The sequence below is a fragment of the Catharus ustulatus genome, chromosome 5 (genome assembly GCF_009819885.2).
Source record: "Catharus ustulatus isolate bCatUst1 chromosome 5, bCatUst1.pri.v2, whole genome shotgun sequence".
Classification (NCBI taxonomy): Eukaryota; Metazoa; Chordata; class Aves; order Passeriformes; family Turdidae; genus Catharus; species Catharus ustulatus.
The window spans coordinates 76,784,918-76,806,252 of NC_046225.1; the positions used below are offsets into that span (position 1 = coordinate 76,784,918).

The 21,335-nt window shown below is 44.5% G+C and overlaps 1 protein-coding gene across 1 annotated transcript in view; it reads right to left on the reverse strand.

Moving 5' to 3' along the window:
* The window catches only part of ATRN (attractin), a 151,015-nt gene that overhangs the window by 61,301 nt on the left and 68,379 nt on the right, over positions 1-21,335 (reverse strand). The window contains exons 16-24 of the mRNA XM_033060031.1: positions 19,152-19,368; positions 17,829-18,014; positions 15,480-15,713; positions 14,698-14,835; positions 8,975-9,068; positions 7,663-7,715; positions 6,001-6,095; positions 5,047-5,125; positions 4,496-4,653 (exon numbers count right to left, since the gene is read on the reverse strand). Coding sequence (XP_032915922.1) covers positions 4,496-4,653; positions 5,047-5,125; positions 6,001-6,095; positions 7,663-7,715; positions 8,975-9,068; positions 14,698-14,835; positions 15,480-15,713; positions 17,829-18,014; positions 19,152-19,368 — 1,254 coding nt within the window. The remainder of the gene's footprint in view (positions 1-4,495; positions 4,654-5,046; positions 5,126-6,000; positions 6,096-7,662; positions 7,716-8,974; positions 9,069-14,697; positions 14,836-15,479; positions 15,714-17,828; positions 18,015-19,151; positions 19,369-21,335) is intronic.

Consider the following 21,335-nt stretch of genomic DNA (forward strand, 5'->3'; position numbering starts at 1 on the left):
ATGAAACAAGACTAAACCACTGATTCCTATTTAGTGAGTGGTAGCAAACACCACCAGCAGTAAATTGTGACGAAGAAGAAAGCTCTCTGGCAGAGGAGAGTGTCCTGTACTAGTAGATCGAATTTTCACCCCGTGTACGCTCTAGAGAGGGATTCACTCACTGGACTTGGCCCCAGGTAAATACACACAAGTTTAAACAGTGTTAAAACCTGCTGACATTTACACAGCTATCTAAGAGAGTTCCAAATTCTCCCCATGAAGTACTTGTCAGCTCCAGAACTGCAGTTTCACCTCAGAGCCAGCTGACTTTGCATGGATTGAAACCCATGAGAACTCCTCTGAAAGTCACTGCATGGAATTCCTTTGCTTCTGACTGTGCTATTGTACAGCTGATTATTTATAGCCAATGTCTCTCTTCTACTCCGAGCTTCATTTGAAAAGAACAAAGCAAACTCACAATGAAGATTATGCAAAGAGGAAGAATAGTGGGGAAGAGATTACTATTACACTTAAATAAGCGAAAAACCCCTCAACCCTTCAGTGCCCACTAGCGTCCCTTCCTAAAGGGTGCAACTCCCAGTTTGGGGAAAGACAGGGAATATTTAGAGCAAAGCTGAAGAGAGGAAGGTGAACAGTTGGGGTTTGCTAAACGTTTCAAAACTCCATGTGTCCAGTGTTTGCAGCAACAACGAGCTCCCAAAGCAGAGAGAGTGGAAATATCCAGACACTGCTGACAAGACCTTACCCAGATTTTCAGGAAAGCTTAGCAAGGTAAGGCTTTAAGGAAGGCTTAATGCCTTCTCCTTCATGCTTGCAGCTGCTCAGAAAGGAGGAATTAGGAAGAGGATTGCTGTACTTCGAAGGCTTTCTGCATTTTGCTGCTTTAGTTCTTTTACTGAATAAGCTTTTAAAGTCATTACCGATGCAGGGAAAGACATCCTAAACCAATACACTTAAAAAAAGATATGAACTGAAGTGGTTTGAAAAAGAGGCGGAGCAAGATGGGGAAAGAAGAGCCAGAACTGAGCATTGGCAGGAACACAGCCATCTCTCACACAAAGGAGCGTTTCTACTTTCCAAATGCAGATTTTAACAGGCAAGGGGAGAGAATGAATAAGAGACAGATTTCAATCAAGGATTTCAAGATTAAGTTTGTAATACTTAGTGAAAATGAGGTGGATTGTAGAATTGTTTTGCAGTAAAAACTACATTTATAAAGCTTTCTGTTGAAAAAAGATTTTACATAGACATAAACTCCTGTTTAAATACACGTGTTGTATTGTAATTGAAAATAAGCCAGAACAAGTGAGTGTATGCACAATGACAGTTTACTAAGATAGTCAAACAAAGAATAAACCCCTAAAAATACGATTTGGACATGCTGCACTGCCCAGGAGCAGCCCAAACACATGCATGAGCTGCCAGGTGATGCACACACATGAGGACAGAATAATTTCCAGCAGCTTGGCAGGAACACAGTTTTCCTGACTTTGACATACTCTATTAAAATCAGAGTAATTTCCAAAGGGAAATTGAAACACATTCTGTAGCTGCATGACAGTTTAGTAGTGGAAGTGCAATGAGGAATACTGTAGGAGACAAGCTAGGAGATAAGAGATCAGTTTGTATCCTACCCATACTGCAACACGGAGTTTTAATTAACGAGCCAGTTTGCCCTGAAGGACTGATCCCAACAGCACAGGAACTTTTCTGCAGTGAAATCAGGGATGAACCCCTTGGAAAAACAAATGAGAGAAGGAAAGCTCGAATAAAAACTATTCCTGAGAAGAATGCAGCATGGGATGAGTGATGCCAGGAAGTCTAAAAATCACAGAATCACAGAATGAGGTGGGTTGGAAGGGATCTTAAAGCTCATCTCAATCCACCCCACCTGCCGTGGGCAAGGACACCTTCACTATTCCAGGCAGCTCCAAGCCCTGTCCAACCTGGCCTCAAACACTTCCAGGGATGGAGCAACCACAGCTTCTTTGCCCAAAAACCTGTACCATGATTTAGCTTCTATTTTATCATATTGAACACAAACTACAGAGAGCTGCAGCAAAATGAAAAAGACTGGGGCATGGAAGGACAGGTAGGAACACAGATTGCCACTGAGGGAAGCTCAATCCATCACAGCAGATTGCACAGGACCGGGAAGGTGAGTCCTGGCTTTTAGCTATGCACTGAAGAGGAAATTAACAGAAATTCTATGGATCACAGATTGCTGGTCGCTGCCAGACTTCTTCACAAAAACTGTCTCAATGAATAAGAGCTGATGCTATTTTAGACTTTGTTTTGGCAAGTAAGAAAGACATTAAGAAGAGGTGGTGATAAAACATTAACTTGGACTGAGTGCATACAAGTACATTCGCATTTAAATTAAGGATAAAGAGAGGTTAAGTGTTGTAAGAGGATCAAAGTTTACTCTTTAACTATGAGAAATGAAATCAAACAGTAAAATCAAGTGGACTAAGGAGATCAGGAATGGGAAAGCTGCCATCTAAATATTTCTCTCAGGTCAAAGATGCAAAACTATTTGAAAGCTGCATCCTCAGAGCTAACCTCAATAGGGACATGAGGATCAGTTAAAGAGATTTTGTATTAAGGAGAGGAAAGGATTCATTAGCAATGTCTTTAAAGCCAGCAAGAAGTAGAGAGAGAAAATAAGAACTGCCAGAAGTCAAGCTGTGCCATTGCTGAGCAAACGAAAACAAGGCAGCACGAGATGTTTCAACCATACAAGTAAAGGAAACCAGGAAGGGAAGGGAAGAGAGCATGCTTTAAGGAGAGGTAAGAGAAAAACCAATCAGCTGTATCCTTAACACTCAGTTCTGCAGCAACAAATAACAAAGAAACAAATCAGGGTAAGGTACAGTCCAGCACTGATTATAGAAAATCAAGTATCAATCAAAATAACTCATAAGGTTAAAAAAAATATAATTTCTTGACTCCTGCAATTATGAATTTGATGAAAGAGAAGCTCAAATATTTAAATAAATAGTTGCACAAGTGCTCACCTTTGCTACTTCCCATACAACATGTAGTACTTACATCAAAATGAGGAGGTTTGGGACTTGCTACTTGAGTATCGAATGACATTAAGACTTCACATGGCAGCTCATCAACTCCTCCATATTTAAAAATTAGGACTTGAAAATAAACTGAGACTTTATCAGTTTATGAAGTAAAAACTCTCCAGCTGCAAACTGATTACCAAAACCGCAATATTAAAAAGAGCCCAAAGCCAACCTGCCAAATCTTCAGTTTGCAATCAACAAGACAAAGTTTTCCAAGTAATTACAACCCACTGTCTTTAGGAGAAGGTGAAGCATTTCACAAGCATTCCTAATACTTTTTTAAAAATTCAGGACAAATATCACTATGGCTTAAGGATCTTTTTTTCAGGTGGATCTCATTTTCTTGCTCAATGTTATCCTGTGCATTATCTTTTTGAAAGAGTGAGTTTGCCTGACCAACACAATTGAAATACCAAGTACATTAATGTGAAGTGTCAGTTTCACAAAACAATCAGATGAACAAGGGTGAAGATGGTCAAATACAGGAACCCAAATTCTTCCAAGTTTCTTAAATAAGGCAGAATTCAAATATGCCAAGCTTTATCTGAGATCTGTGGCTATGCCATCCCTGTAACTGCTCAAGGCTGGACAGGGCTTGGAGCAAGCTGGGCTAGTGAAAGCTGTCCCTGCCCATGGCAGCAGGTGGAACAAGATCTTTAAAGTGCCTTCCAACCCAGACCATTCCATGATCTCCGTTCCAGACCTCGAAGGATTTTGTCCTTCAAACACCCACATCACCCTGAGCTGACACTTGCCCAGCTCACTGCAAGAAGGGGGCCCAGGCTGCTCTGAATTGTGAGCTGCCTCAGCAGCTGCAGAATCTGGTTTTGCATTTACAGAGTGATTCTGTCTGATTTTATGACCACCAAGCTTCATCCACTGCTTCTCCTGCACCAGCTGCATCACCAGCCAGCCTGGCACCCCACGGCACCGCCTGCCAGCCAACTACCCTGGATAAAGGGGAAGGATGAGCTCCTCGTCCTGCACGTGCCACCAGCCTGAGGCAGCAGCAGGAGGAAGTGGGGGGGGCCTTGAGCTGAGCCTTTTGAGTCCCAGGCACTAAAGAGCTACTAAAGCATTTCCTGAAAAGGAAGCCTGGAAAGAGATTTATCAGTCTTTTTCTGCAACATCAGTATCTGCATGTTTGAAGTCAGACACCTCATCAAACACAGCCCTGTTAATAAATGAGTGCCTCTCTTTATTTCACAGCACATCTTCAGATCCACTGGGCTGAGGCAACATCAGAAGATGCCTCACACCTTCTTCTTCTTATCCAGGAACATCAAACTCTGTCTGCTTTGGGATTACACCAGGCTGGTTGAGCTCAGACAACTCCATGCACAGCAAACTACCACAGTTCTTGAAGAGAAATAAAAAAAGCACCTTTAAACAATCTGACATCTATTAGCAGCTCTTACTTGTATTTTTATGGGCCAGGTGAAATTGCTGACGTAAACAAAGAATGTGATGTTCGGGTTGTTGCGGAAATCAAATTTCTCATTGGAGAAACTGTCCTTGTATTCTTTTACATTGGTTCTGGAAACAACTGGGATTTCCTCCCCAGCCTGAGTACCAGCTGTTGTAAGGAATAGCAAGAAAAGATATTTCAATGTGTATTTAAGAAAACAAACGAAAGGGCAAATCATCTTAATATGAATTTTAAAAAATTAACTATTCATGCAAAACCAACTATGTTAAGCTGCAGTGCATTATCAAAATCACCACGTGCCAAGATGTTGCATTGTTAAAAATCAAATTTGCACTTCTAGGGTTTACAGAATACCCTATTGAAGTTGAACATGTAAGGGTTTTAAACATTTTACTTCCCCCCTCAGGCCGACAATTTAAGAACACTATGCAAAAAGTACATAGGTTAAAAGCTCCCCAAGTTTTCCCAATTAAATTTGTCGTTTTCAGAAACTGATAAATGAAAGAAGTTCCTGAGTTACTTAGATCATCTTCAATTTACCTGCAAAACTTGTGGACCAAGTAATGTTGAGGTTGAAGTTTTTAGATGCATTGATGAACATGTCCAGGTCTCTGTTTTGCTAAAGGAAGAAACGAAAAATAAACCCCATTTTAGGATAAGCAGTTTTACAGTACTGTTTCCTGGGAAATTGTTGCTACAAAAAAATTACCTTGAAATTTGTTACTTACATAAAGAAAATACATCAAGCTAAAATGATATACTATATTTTCTGAAAGAATATTCTCCTCCTCAAGGAAAACATAAAGGATAAAGAAGTCATATGTACAGAATATCACAGGAAGAACTGAGACACAAGCAAAACACCTCCGCTCTGGAGACAGGCTGAGTGAGATGGGATTGTTCAGCCTGCAGAAGAAAAGTGCCTAAAGGGCTCCAGGAGAGCTGGAGATGGACTTTGGACAAGAGCCTGGAGTGCCAGGACTCAGGGAATGGCTCCCACTGCCAGAGGGCAGGGCTGGATGGGATTTTGGGCAGGAATTGTTCCCTGGCAGGGTGTGAGTCCTGGCACAGGTGCCCAGAGCAGCTGTGCCTACCCCTGGATCCCTGGCAGTGCCAAGGCCAGGCTGGACACTGGGGCTGGAGCACCTGGGACAGCGGGAGTGTCCCTGCCATGGCAGGTGAGTTTGGAGCAGGATGAGCTTTAAGGTCCCTTCCAACCCAAACTGTTCTGTGATTTTTTAAAAACTAGAATGGCCCAGACGTTGCTCCAACAACTGGAAATAATCAAATGTGATTCTTTATGAAATTTTTCTGTGATGATTTGCGACTGCACAGCCAAGCCAAGGTCAAAAAGCTCTGCTTGCTCCATGGAGCAGGACACACCTTCCAAATCACAAGACGGAACGTAAAGACCAACAGAACTGTAACAATTCATTGCCTCCAGGGCCAAGAGAAGACAAAGGACAAAGTTAAAAGGGAAAATAGAAAATGTACCTCTTCAGGTGTTGCTACAAAGTTGATTGCTGTGTAATAGCGATCGTCCTCCTGGGAAAGGCTGAAGGTAAACTGATAGTCGATGAGAAGGGTATCTGTAAGGAATGCAGGGAGACAGTTATCCCATCACCTGGAATAAAATAACTTCTGTAAAGGAAGGCATGATGTCACTGAAGAGTTTCTTGGACAGCCAGGACGTGACATTATCATGACACTGCTACAAATTACTCTAACCTACATATGATCCCACATAAGGAACAAAAAACTCCAGGAGCTGAGCCTAGAGGAGGAAGAGAGGTGGCTTATACTTGCCAGGCAACAGCCTCCAGCCTTGATCTAAATCAATATTCCTACCTATACATTGTAAGAAACATGCCAAAAGATTTACTTTTCCAGCCTGCAATACCTCTGTGATCTAAGGGAATAGCACAAGAGTGCAGCAACTGTGTAATTCTCACTTGGAAGGGGACAATGGTCCCTCCATTCCAGGTTTCTGTACAGCAGCATATTTTCCTGGGAGAGGTTCTCCAGAGCAGCTGGTTGGTGATGAACCAGCTGCCATCCTGCTGCAGGAACATCCCAGCCAGGCATGCCAGGAGCAGCCTTTGGTCAGTGCTGCCCTGCTGCCGTGTGCTGGGCTGGTGGGATCCACAGCCACGGGGGGATGCACTCCCCCACCTCAGTACCCTTCATTCAAGTACACTACTATGACTTGTGCAATTCCCAAAGCCATGCAGAGATATTCCAAGCAATAATGACCAGGAACTGGTACACCAGGCACTGTTTTCCTCTTGTTGCCTCCTGGTGACCCCTCGCTGGACTGACACAAGTCACACAAGCTGCTGGTGTGGATCCAACACAGCATGAAGAAAGAGTCAGAGAATGAAACCAAGCAAGACTGCATCTGGACAGCACAAGGTTCTTCCTGTAAGAGCTGGAAAGTTTTGACTTTCCCCACTTTTTGCCCATTTAACCATCTCTGCCACTTCAGCAAGGAAATGAGAAGCCAGCAGTGCTCTTGTTTGGGCCCACAAGCAGAATTCAAATAAGCCAAAACCAGACAGCAGTTGATCATTTCTGTGCTGGACAAAACCACTATTGGAGACTTTACGTAGTTTAAGAAACCATTCCTCCACGCCTGCCAGGCTGCTGATTGCTGATATTTGCAAATAGAAGCTGGAAAGTTTCCATTAGGTAATCTGAATCTTGGCAAAGAATCTTCAGGAACTGCATGGGAATCCAACAGCTCATTCCAGGGGAAGCGTGGCAGTTTTGAAATCCATTCTAACATGGACCAGAATTTAAAATAAACAGCGGTTTGTATTTATAAAAATTCTAAGAACATTCTTTGCTTTTTACCTATTACGAATATAGTTTAGAGTGCACTCCAAAAGACCAGACTTCATCTCAGTCACATAAAAAACATTTAAGACATCGTTCAAAAGATCCAATCATCACACAGACCTTATCAAGAAAAATATTTTCATTCTCTTTAAACAATGTATTTGAGAAAAGTGAAGGTTTTTAGAGCTATTTTTTAGTCCTTTCCTTAATCCCCCATATTTTAAACACATGCTGAGGCAACTAAAACAAGTTTTAAATAAGGTATTTTAAACTTCAAGCACATTTTTTATCTCCAAACAAAATCCTAAGGGTACTCACAGTAACACGTTCCTTTAAGTGGATTTCCCTGATATCTGTTTTCAACTTCACACCTAAAAAAAATACACATTTTTTTAATAAATGGATTTTTTTTGCAGTTCTATTTATTCCCAACCACTAAATACCAGAAAACACAACCTGTGCTGATAAGAGTACACAATTAAAGATGAATGTCTGAGCTAGATTGGGCTGATGAAGAAATTCCATATTCCCTGCAAGTCCAACTCATATGCAGTAAAAATGCAATATAAAATTCTGGATATAACATTTGCATCCACTTGGAAAGTATTTATTAGCTCTTCACAAGGCATGGAACTGGATTAGCTTAGTCATTTATGGCTATTCCAGGTTCTATCCTATAAATGTTTACTCATGTGAGCAATGCTGTAAAAATAAACCTGGCAATGAAATTATTTGGAATTAAATTATTTCCACTAACATTACACTAAAAGCATTTCTGTTATGTTACAGAGAAACCTCCAGCAAATTTGCCACTCTAAAACTGCTCCATTAAACTGCTTGAATGTCAAAGGCTCATTTTGGATATATTTACACTCCCACTGAACAACATCAGAGAGCATGGCCGGTGAAATCTCCCAGCTAGAAAGAAACCATTGAGGGATAAAGCAAGGCAGAGCAAGTCCAGAGAAGGCCACGGAGCTACTGCAGGGCTGGAGCCAGGCTGGGAGAGCTGGGAATGTTCCCCTGGAGAAGGGAAGGCTCCAGGGAGAGCTCAGAGCCCCTGGCAGAGCCTGAAGGGGCTCCAGGAGAGCTGGAGAGGGACTGGGGACAAGGGAGGGAGGGACAGGACACAGGGAATGGAGAGGGCAGGGATGGATGGGATATTGGGAATTAGGAATTCCTGGCTGGGATGGAATTGCCAGAGCAGCTGTGGCTGCCCCTGGATCCCTGGCAGTGCCCCAGGTTGGACACTGGGGCTGGAGCAGCCTGGGACAGTGGAAGTGTCCCTGCCATGGCAGGGGTGGAACAGGATGAGCCCTGAGGTCCCTTCCCACACAAACCATTCTGTGATTCTGTGTATAGTTTGGGGGGTGGAAATTTTTTCACCCATCCCTTCTGCATGACATTCCCATTTGAAATGTTTTTCAAATTGGAATTCTTCAGGATATGGTCCTGTTCATGATACTCCCCAGGGGAAGCACGGCTGGCTGCACCCTCAGTGCAGTCAGTCAACTGTCAGGAGGAAGAAATGAGCAGAGACAGCATAAACACACCATTAAAAACGGTGGGGGGGGCAAGGTAGTACGTGCACAATTTTTGGATTTCAAGTAAGAAATGGAAATGAACTCACAGCTGACACTCATCTCCTTTGATTCCCTTGGTTGTGCAGAAACATTTCCCTGTGTTTGTGTTGCAGACGGACGCGTGGCCATTGCACTTGCAAGCTGTTAAGCAGAGGCGGAGAAGATAAAACATCAAATGAAGAAGAGAAACAGATTCAATAGCAACTAAGTCCTTTAGTTGTCTGAGATACATCAACAATTAACGTGCAGATGAAAACCCATTTGGTGCTCTTTGCTTCTTTGTGCTACAGATGAAAATAGAACCGTGCGTCAAAACAGAGTAAGCACAGGCTACCCAGGACTGGTGTTTTGTATGAAATCATCATCAGACTCTGCGTTTTACCCTCTAAAATTCATTTAACTTCCCCTCCTATTGTTAGACAGCAGGGGTGATATCATAACTAGGAAGGAAAAGACAATATTTGAAATCATTCTGGGCTTGCTAACACATTTCAGCCAAACTCAAAATTCTGGAGAGAAGAGTTTGGAAAATAAAACAAACCCTGTGGGACTTCAAGGGCTTTTTCCAGACATAAATAAATAGGCCTTGGGAAAAATAATGTTTCATCAGTCCTACTGAGGAAATAATGTCATTATTAACAGCATCAGCAGAAAACATGTGGTGCTAAGATGATGATGCCCATGCTGGGAATAGTTGGGGTGCATTCCCCAATATATTTTAGGATAACTTTGCACCAAATGTCATCTAGTTGTGGTTGAAGCAAACCTGCACAGCCCTGAACTACTTCAGGTTTGGGGCGTGCCCAAAACAGACCTCCTCATACACCTTAGTCTGCTCAAGATCCAACCCAGGGGAGCATGGTGGGGACATACAGGAGATTTTCTTCACAAAAACACTCCTGATTCAAGCTAAATGCACATACTTTGAGACCTTTATTTATAAAGATGTAGAGGAGAAACATTTACAATAACCCCAAAACCAAACCAACAAATAAGAACCAAGCCTACACAGCCAGCTGACTGATACCTTGTTCACTATCACTGGAAGAACGGATTTAACAACTTCTCCTGGCACCTAGGTTCCTTTCAGGAGTCATTCTGCCAGTGCAGGTGCATCCATCTGAAGCTGTGCATAGCAGAATGTACAATATAAGGAAAAAACTACACAAAGCAAAGATCCTTTGTTTATGGTTACTGAGTTTGCTGGGAACAAAACGCTTTAAAGGCTGGAGCCTCCTTGTTAAAAAGACATATTCTTCCTCACTAAGCAGCCATGCCAATCAATGTACCAGCAGATTCTTAGACATGAAGTCCCCATCCTGAACGTCTCTGCCAGCATTGGACCTTATTTTAGGAATCCTTTTGATATCTTCTTTCTGTTGGCACATAATGGAAGCTGTACTGTATCAGGGACACTTAATTGTGCTCATCAGACGTGGATGAGTGGTTTCCTAGCAGCAACACAGAGCAAAATAGGAAGAAGCAAAAAGGCCTGTTGTGGGAACAAGGAGACTGAATGAAAATTCAACAAAATAATTGTATTCTCTGAAGGAAACACTCTTTTCATTAGTGCCACTTAAAGAAAAATAAGTCTTAGTACTATTAAGAATGTCTTGTACTTCTTCCCTTATGCTTTCCACAAGGGAAGCAAAGTGAAGTTGGATCAATATTCAGTAAGCAACACATACATCTCTCCTGATTTTTAAACCTCAGGTTGTTTAAAGGCAGATTGCAGTATCTTGAGCAATAGCACTAATTTCTTTCTTCTCTGCTCTTTAGTGTATCAAGAAGACTGGACACTCAAATATCTCTATTTAAAACAACAAAATGTATTCATCTATCCACTTTCCTACAAGCCTGTAACTGGAGATCATTCCCTAAAGAACTGGAATATGCACAGAGACATTTTCTTGTGGCTTTTCAGAGAACTTCAAACTTTGGAAACAAACTATTCATAGAATGTTCCAGACAACCTCACTGGAGTCTACAAATGACTGTTTCCTGCCAAAGTCAGATGACAGAGCAGAAAGCCAAAACCACTGGAAATGGCTTTTTGGTTGGACCACAGTAACAGCCTGATGATGAACCACCTTCCACCAGATGAGTGTCCTACCTTCTCCACAAGCCACAGCTCACAGACCCATCCAGAGACAGTCATGGGGATTACTCCTCCTTCTGTGTTTGTGGTGCTCCAGCTTCCCAATGGCAACACAACCCCCACCTGCCCAACACTGTTCTTTCATGCCATGTGCTTCGCTGCCCTGCAGGGCCTTCCTGAGCCCTGGGAGGGGGAATCAGGCAGGGCCACGGCACCAGCAACTCATGGGCCACCAGCAAAGGCTGCACGAATGTGTTTGGAAGCACTGCTACAGCTGCAATCTGATTCCAGGCATAATAGTGCCTTCCCTTCACTTGCAAATAACTTCCTTATCTCCCACCAGCATATTTTCATAGGAAACTTTAACCAGAAAACTCAGAAAAATCCTGAATGCAGAGAAAGCACCTTGCAGCTATTTTTACATTTCATGTGCTACATTTCCTGCCCTTCCTGATTAATACTCCTCTACTTGGACACTTCCTAAAAGCAACCTCTGAGGAGTGATTTGCCTGCCATTTAGTTATTATCTGCCCAGCTCTGCCAACACCAGGGCGAATGATGCGATGCAAACAATTTTTTCAGGGAAATAACTGCCGTTTGACAAAATATTTTCAACAAGTAATACAATCTCGTGTTGGGACTTATTACAGGGATATGTAGGACTGAAGGCATTGAAATAGGAGGGCAGGGTTTAGATGGGATATGGGGAAGGAATTCTTTCCTGTGAGGGTGTGAGGCCCTGGCAAGGGCGCCCAGAGCAGCTGTGGCTGCCCCTGGATCCCTGGCAGTGCCCAAAGCCAGGCTGGACTCTGGGACAGTGGGAGGTGTCCCTGCCATGGCAGGGGTTGGATAGAATGGTCTATTAGAACCCTTCCAACCCAAACCATTCCATGTCCCCAGGACTTGCACCAGGCAGTGAGTGTGCAAACATACAGATGTTTATTTGTGTGTCAGGCTGGAGAACAACAACAGTCTCCAGTACAGCTGTGACTGTGGCCTCTAAAAACAGAACAGCACTAAGTATTGCTCACAAATGCACAAGAAGAGCGAAATCGGCACATTACTAATGGGAAAGGATGAAAGGACCACAGCTCAGAGAAGGGTGAAAAAAGGAGCTAGCTCTGCTGCCCATCAGGCAATGCTTATCTGAAGAATTCTCCTCTGGAAAGGTTTTCACCAAGCAAAAATGACTAATAGGCAACAGTCAGCCTGGCTGCATCAGATAGGGTGATTTGCTCTTGCTTTCCCTTTCCCAATCCACCTCAGTCTTTCTGCCCAGGTTCCTGCTTCCCTCATTCTTTCCCCTTCCCAGTAAACAGTGTTACATCACAGCAAATTAAAAACCTGGGTCCAAAGCACTTGAGAGCAGAGCACTTCTGACATGAGCTACTGGTTCCATCAGATAAGGAATGAACACTGTTCCACAATCTCTCAACACATTTTCTAATTTCTTTTTCAGACATCTGGATGATTTCAGTCTGTCATTATCTCAACAACAAACTATTCTGGGGACAATCCTTATGCACAAGAGTCCAAAGGAACTTGCTCTCCATTTCCACACGCATAGAAAAGCGACACCTACCAACAGGCACGTTGTGATCCAGGGATTAAACCTGAAAGCTCAGGGTAGAACTCTGTAATTTATCAGGCAACTCAGCCTCAATTTATTCATTACTTTCAAGTAAACTTTAGAGCATTTCAAAGTATCTTCACCTGAAATGAGTTTATGAGTACAAGCACTATTTAATCTGGCAGATAATGTTGTGAAGTCAAGTGTCAGAAATGCACCTTCTCCTTTGCACCCATGTTGCTGTGCTGTCTGCTGAATTCCACATCCCTTTGCTCGAAGGGAGGCAGCTCCACTTCATTCTTCCAGGCTGGCCACAAACCACCCACACTCATTTCACAGAAGTACTGACACTTTGAGCAATGCTATTTTTATTCTACCTTTTCCATCACTGTCTGTAATTGTCTCATTCCACCTCACTATACTCCACTAACATAATCCACTGTGACCAGTGCTGTTTAGTATCTCTGTTGGTGACAGAGGCATGTGGGACTGAGGAACCCACAGCAAGTTTGCTGGTGACAACAAACTGGTAAGGTCAGCACGCTGGAGGGAAGGGGGGACATCCACAGATAGCTAGATAGCCTCCAACAGCACCTGGACAGCATCAAAGGGGACCTGGACAGACTGGAGACATGGGACTGTGTGAATCTCACAAAGTTGAACAAGGCCAAGTGCAAGGTCCTCCACCAGGCTGGAGCAAACCAGAGCCCAAACTCAGGATAGGTGGGGAATGGAGGGAGAGCAGCCCTGGGGAGAAGGACCTGGGGTGCTGCTGGGTGAGAGCTGGACATGGCCCAGCCCAGAACTCTCCAGCTCAGGGCTGATCCCAGCATGGGCAGCAGGAAAGGTGGGAATTGTGTCCCTGTGCCCCCATGCTCAGGTGAGACCCCACCTGCAGAGCTGCCCCAGCCCTGGATCCCAAATCCAGGAGGACGTGGAGCTGCTGCAGAGAGCCCAGAGGAGGCCCTGGAGCTGCTGCAGGGCTGGAGCCCCTCTGCCCTGGAGCCAGGCTGGGAGAGCTGGGAATGTTCCCCTGGACATGGGAAAATGGCAGGGAATGCTCAGAGTCCCTGCAGGGGCTCCAGGAGAGCTGGAGAGGGACTGGGGACAAGGGCTGGAGGGACAGGACACAGGGAATGGCTTTACTGCCAGAGGGCAGGGCTGGATGGGATTTTGGGCAGGAATTGTTCCCTGGCAGGATGTGAGGCTCTGACCCAGGGTGCCCAGAGCAGCTGTGGCTGCCCCTGGATCCCTGGATTGGGGCTTGGAGCAGCCTGGGATAGTGGGAGGTGTCACTGCATGTGGCAGGAAATTGGAATGAGATGAGTTTTAAGGTCCCTTCCAATCCAAACTATTCCATGATTTTAGGAAAATCTCTCAGAGGAAGAAGCACCTTCCCTCACATCTGCACCTCTCACAGCTGGTTTCTGGTTTACAATCAGTCTCCCCCTGCCACAACATTGAACAATTCACAGAAGTTCAAGACCATGTCTCAAGGCTGCAGGTCAAAACTCCAAGTCTTCCACGTATAGTTCTCAGTATTATTGCACTGGTCTTTCAAGGAAGACTTTTTCCCAGTTTGTTAACTGGACCTTGCACAGCCGAAAACAGTTCTTTGTGCCAAAGAGTCCCAAAGCACTTTACAAACTGAAATGCAATTTTAGCAAGGGTCTCCTAATCCTCACCTGAAATCCAGCCAAGTCCTCAGTGAAACATAGCAAACCATTATGAAGCAGACAATTTTAACTATAAACACACAACACATTAACCAAACGGAATAGAAGGTGAAACTGGGATAAGCAGAAATTTGTTCAAGACACTTGGACCAACACTCTTTCTTTTAAAAACAGGATCATAAAACACTAAAATACAGGCATTTTTCACTGTGGTCATTCCTAGTTTAGAAAGGAGGGTATAAAATTATCTTTATGTGCAATGAAAACAATTTCACTCAGTAGTCTGAGTGCCTTTGATTTGAAGAAACAAGATCTGAGCTTGCCTGCAGGAATGAAAACATGAGTTATCAGGATATAATTTGTGTTCAGCAAGCAGAGGAATGAGCAAAGAGAAGTCAGTGCAGGAAGCTGTGGGGCAGCACTTACGCTGGCACGTGCCCCCGTTGGTGGGATCCCCATAGTAGCCAGAGATGCAGGTCTCACAGTGCCTGCCCGTGGTCAGGTTCTCACACTTCTCACAGATGCTCTCGTTCACACACTTGCTGTGCCCGTTGCACTGACAGGCTGTGAGAAACAGGAAAACTATCAGTACTGATGCTCAAATAAAGCTCCCAGAGACCCTCAGGAGTCTGTGCTGGGCAGAGCACAAATGAAACCATTTCAGGCACCTTCCCAAGAGGTTCTCATCTCTTGCCAGCAATACACAGTCCCAAAGACAGGTGTATATAAAAAAAATGAAATTTAAAGTAACACATGGAAAACTGAACTGCAAAACATTATGTGCACATTGGACTGGAAGCTGCTGGTGGGATGGATTTACAAGGAACTGGGAGGGGGGCGTTGGCTTTCTGTAAAAAACATTAGTCTAAAATCATCCTAAGCATTATTAACGCTTAAGACAACCTTCAAAGGAAGATCTGCCTTTCTTTCAAACAGCCTTAAAATAAATAGAAAAACAGAAGTTAAAATCTCAGCAAAGGTCTGTAGGGAAAGGAAAAATTTCTCCCAAGTAATAAATAATAGTGTCTTCATGCAGCTCAGCTGATTCACAGCTCCTTCTACCTCCAAGTGTGCAACTCCTATTTATATTCCATACTCTTCTTCTCCCTCCATTAACAGGAGGGAACACAAGACACCACCATAGTCTTAAAAACTCCCTCCCCTTGCACTTAATCGAAACGTTGGACAATTAAACTCTGCTCATTTACCTGGACACTGAATAAAGGACCAGTTATAGCTGCTCTCTGCAGGACACATGCTGACATTGAGGACAGGCTCCAAGCTGTGTTTCCCTGGCGTGGGTGGCGTTGGCATCTTGACAGGACCCCGGTAGGAGCCCTCGATGCACTTGCCCTTCCCGGTGTTGCTCGGGTCCGTGCACCATCCACAGCCCGGCTGCTCCAAGCACTGAGCACACGTGCAGTAGCCCGAGCAGTTTTCAGCTACAAAAAAAACAAAACATGAAATTGTGGAATAAATCACTATCTCAAACTTGGGCAACAAAAAATGCAGGATGTATTCTGTGTAATTGTATTTTTATCTCACCAAAATAGCTCATCAAATCTAGAAATATTTATTCTGATAGTCACAGTAACATATTAATTCCTATCACCATATTTATTCCAGAATCTAAGATAACTATGAACAAAGGTTCCAATAATCACTGAGTTACAAAACAGCAGAGCACACACAGAGGTTTTTCAAACCATTACCTGCCATCCTCTAACACCAGAGGTTAATGTTCCCTCTACAAAACATCTCCAATTGATTTTAAATAGATTGGGTGATCAAATGAGCCATCTAGAAACCAGCCAGTTCAGTCACTCTGAGCCTCCTCCTACCATATTTCGGTGTCACATGCTATTATTTCAAGTACTTATCTGAGTCAAAAACACATAGAATACAAACAGGAGAATAAGATTCCACCCTTTACCCCCTCCTTTCTCTAATGGGATTGAATATTAGGGGTGACAATCTCTTTACATACAGAAAACTTTTTCTATTCTTTTCCCCAGACCACCTTGAAAAACTTTCTGGATTCTTGGTGTGATGAGCAGACTTTCTATTTTAATGTTTAAACAGACAACATTTGCCTTCAAAAACAAAATCGTTATTTCAGCTTACTCCTCTACTGCCTCATGTTTCCTCCAACTTTTGCCCTCTGGCAATATCGGAAGTTCATACTCTCATGCTCCTTAAATTCATTTTCTTTATCTCTTATTTTGCAACACTTTGAGTTACTTGTGATGCCCCTGCTCACACCCAGCTCCTCAAGAATTCAACATAAGTAAAATAATCTCCACATCTTCACTTCTTTTAAGTTTTTAGGCTCTTTTACCCCAGTTTGAAAAGAATACTATTCCAAAGTGCCATGAAGCATTTGCAGTTTGCTCATATCTACCTAAAAGGGGCCAAAAAGTATATCACTTATTTACAAGGAGGCAGGAATTCCTACTACAGTCTCTAAGGAGACAATACTTCAGAATCAAACACTCGTCTAAACCCTAATTTGGATTTGATAATCAGGCAATCACAGAATGGTGTGGGTTGGAAAGGACCTTAGAGTGTGTTGTTCCCTAGACCAGGGTGCTCCAAAGCCCACCAGCCTGGCTGTGTTCCTTTAACCCAGGGGTGCTCCAAAGCCCACCAGCCTGGCTGTGTTCCTTTAACCCAGGGGTGCCCCAAAGCCCACCAGCCTGGCCGTGTTCCTTTAACCCAGGGGTGCTCCAAAGCCCACCAGCCTGGTCGTGTTCCTTTAACCCAGGGGTGCTCCAAAGCCCACCAGCCTGGCCGTGTTCCTTTAACCCAGGGGTGCTCCAAAGCCCACCAGCCTGGCTGTGTTCCTTTAATCCAGGGGTGCTCCAAAGCCCACCAGCCTGGCCGTGTTCCTTTAACCCAGAGGTGCTCCAAAGCCCACCAGCCTGGCTGTGTTCCTTTAACCCAGGGGTGCTCCAAAGCCCACCAGCCTGGCCGTGTTCCTTTAATCCAGAGGTGCTCCAAAGCCCACCAGCCTGGTCGTGTTCCTTTAACCCAGGGGTGCTCCAAAGCCCACCAGCCTGGCTGTGTTCCTTTAACCCAGGGGTGCTCCAAAGCCCACCAGCCTGGCCGAGTTCCTTTAATCCAGGGGTGCTCCAAAGCCCACCAGCCTGGCTGTGTTCCTTTAACCCAGGGGTGCTCCAAAGCCCACCAGCCTGGCCGTGTTCCTTTAATCCAGGGGTGCTCCAAAGCCCACCAGCCTGGCTGTGTTCCTCTGGCCCAGGGGTGCTCCAAAGCCCACCAGCCTGGCCGTGTTCCTTTAACCCAGGGGTGCTCCAAAGCCCACCAGCCTGGCCGTGTTCCTTTAACCCAGGGGTGCTCCAAAGCCCACCAGCCTGGCCGTGTTCCTTTAACCCAGGGGTGCTCCAAAGCCCACCAGCCTGGCCGTGTTCCTTTAACCCAGGGGGGCTCCAAAGCCCACCAGCCTGGCCATGTCCCTCCAGCCCAGGGGATTTTTCCAGTAGAGCCCACACCGGTTTCCATGCCCTGGTGCCCAGCCCCGAGCAGGAGCGGTGACTCACGTGGACAGCTGCTCATGGTGTACCACTCCATGCACTGCCCGTAGGGGAACGAGGCCACGTAGGCGTTGGAGTCCACGCACTGCTTCATGTTGCTGCACCACATGCACTCGGAGCTGCCGCTGGTGCACTCGGCGCAGGCGGCGCGCAGCGCGCAGGGCGTGCGGCACTGCTTGGCGCTGTGGTTGGCTGTGGGGGAGGACAGCCATCAGTTCTCTTCCACAAACAGCCATGGAATGCTCCGGCTGGGAGGGACAGTAAAGCCCATCCCATCCCACCCCTGCCATGGCAGGGACACCTCCCACCATCCCAGGTGTTCCAGCCCCAGTGTCCAGCCTGGCCCTGGACACTGCCAGGGATGCAGGGACAGCCACAGCAAATCTGGGAATAGTGCTGTGAGTGTGGTCTCTTTTTCTCTGCAGTTCTGCTGAGGTATTCCTTAGTTATCCTCCCCAGCAACGTGCAGGGTAGAACCCTGTTTCACACGAGCAGGCAGGGATGTGCTTCAAGTGATTTGATCAGTTCCAGACATCAAACAAGCACTGAAAGCAGAACTAACTAAGCAGTTTGCAGTATGAGCCAATGCTTTAAGTTTTGCTTCAAGTGACTGTTCTTAGACCACAAAAATCAGGGTAAAGCTTAAACCCAAGCACTGCAAGTGAAAACACACTCAATTTTGAGTTCAGGTTCCACACTTCCTGCACTTTCACAAAGAATGATTTCAACTGGTGCAGTGCACTTAATTTTTTTATTTAATCAACCAATTTCCCTAATACTTAAAGAGGCTCTAATTGGTATTCAGAAATAATCAGCTACAATGGAGAATTAACAGACCAAGCCATCTGAAAAGATACGCAGTTTTAACAAAGCTGGAAGACCTTTCCCAAAAGCAAATAGCTTATTTTTTTCAAAGTTCTCATATCTCCAAAGTGTCTTGGCCAATTAATTTCAAACTTTGATAAAATCCTCCTCTGGCTACATAGCAGGGCAGGGGGAAAAGGGGAATTCAATCAGAAAGTTACTTTTTTTTTTTTGGTTTTTTGAAACAGGAGATTGCCTCATACCATAATTAGCCCAAATGTCACACGTAGGTACGCAATCGAGAAGAAAATAATTTAAATAAGGTACTTCAAATATTTTACAGTTAACAGTGTAAATGTTGAGCTATTTTTAAAATTTCTATTTCCTGCATGAAATATGTACACAAGACACTGATTCAGAAGTACTTTTCTCTGGCAAAGTCATGATGCAGCTGGTTTAAAATGCAATAAATTGCATTCTCTTTACTCTCTAGGAAATAAAAATCAATCAGACAGCTCTTGTTACCTGGCCTTTCACAGACAGTGCCGTTGACCTCGTTGATACATGTTGCTGCCTTCAATCCCTGTTGGGAAGGCTCAGCTAAATAGCCACAAAATCCAGCATCACTTGGTTCATTGGGAAGCCACTGGACGAGGGTGTTGGTGAAGGGAGACATGTCTTCCCAGCACCAATAGGACACATTGATTTTCCTCAGTCCAACCCATGGAGTCAAAGTTTTGGGCTAGAAAGAAAGGAGCAAGTCAAATCTAAATTAGTGTTGCTGGCCACAAGCTTCTTAATATAAAGATCCTGTAAGACAACCATTTCTACTGGCAATTTATTTTTTGGTACACTTTCCTTCTGAGGAGGAGCATTCAAGTTCTGTTGGTGTAATATGCGGTTTTACTACTAAAATAATTAAACAGCACCTACATCAAACTGATTTTACACACTTTTATACCCTAGAGCTGCAGCTTCCAACAGCAACACGGTTACAAAGCATATCATGCTAATACCAACACATTTTCTTGTTATCACTAAATATCTACATACAGTTTACTTGAAAAAGCAGCAACTGCAAAGCAGAGCCTCCCCCAGCACAGTCATCAGTGCCCCAAGTCCCATCCAGTGCCTTGGGCACTGTCACAGATCCAGGGGCAGCCACAGCAAATCTGGGCACCTGGGTCAGAGCCTCACACCCTGCCAGGGAACAATTCCTGCCCAAAATCCCATCCAGCCCTGCCCCTTTCCAGTGAAACCATTCCCTGTGTCCTGTCCCTCCAGCCCTTGTCCCCAGTCCCTCTCCAGCTCTCCTGGAGCCCCTGCAGGGACTCTGAGCATTCCCTACAATTTTCCCTTCTCCAGGGGAACATTCCCAGCTCTCCCAGCCTGGCTCCAGGGCAGAGGGGCTCCAGCCCTGCAGCAGCTCCAGGGCCTCCTCTGGGCTCTCTGCAGCAGCTCCACATCCTCCTGAATTTGGGATCCAGGGCTGGGGCAGCTCTGCAGGTGGGGTCTCACCTGAGCATAGGGGCACAGGGATATAATTCCCACTGTTCCTGCTGCCCACACTCTGGGATCAGCTTAGGATAAATTTCCTACCTTACAAGCATTCTATATTAATATCCATTACAACAGGCTCCTAGTCTCTTTAGGCTCACTTTTCAAAGGACTCTGTAGGTGGAAAAAAACCCCATGAATTAAAAATTCCTTTTTACACTTTTAAGAAGTGTAAAACTTTTTTACACGGTGTAAAGATTTAAACACTATGAGGGAAGGGTTACTGTGTATCTTTAGGAATTTACTCTGGACTCGGCTACAGGAATATCCAGAAACACCTGGAACTGTCAGAATCATGTATTTTTACAGTATCCCAGGCTTGGCTTCCTCATTTTACAAAAGATTTAACATACAATCTTGTTTAAACTGCACTCTACCTTTCTGTGGCTAAATTGACTCCCCTCTAAAAAAATTACAAATGGAATCAAGGCAGGGAATGAACGAAATGGGCATTCCCCAGACAAAACAGAAATGGCAGTTGTTGTTTTAACAGAGGACTAGTTCTCTTAAGTACTGAAGCACACTGTCCCTTGGAAAAAAGCAATCCTATTGCCTCCAGCCTCATTTTTCCTAGAGAAAATGCTTCCCAGAGCGGCCTCTGGGACCCAAGAGTTGTTATTCTGATGTGCCATCAGGCCACAGCAGCTTTCCAGGTTAATCCAGGATTTTAGAGGAGATGCACAGCACTGTTCTTTGTCGGGGCTGTAGCACCACCTACACAGCCTGCCTGGAACATCTCCCTTCTTCTCCCAGGGACTGGAAAAAATATATATTTATTTCACTGATGCATGAAGAGGGAAAAATTCCAATTCACTTCTCCCTGGGCCTTGACAGAAAAGCACCTGCCACTAAATCACACACAAGTAATGCCAAATAAGCCAAGCAGCTCTGTGGAATGAGAAGGCAACATTTTAAACAGCTGCTTTTCTGAGTGGAGGAAATAACTCACTACTTTACATTAAATACCTCCAGTGTCCCAAAGGGACTTTTATTTATAAGATATTGTCCACAGGTCACCAGAGGGCTCCTGCTGCAGTCCTGTATTCCACCAGGGAAATGCAGGTGTGATTCCAGTACAGAAAATGGTATCTCTAAGGCATTGTGTATGTTTATATTTATCTCTCCCACTTACATTCTCTGCAATTTCAGCTC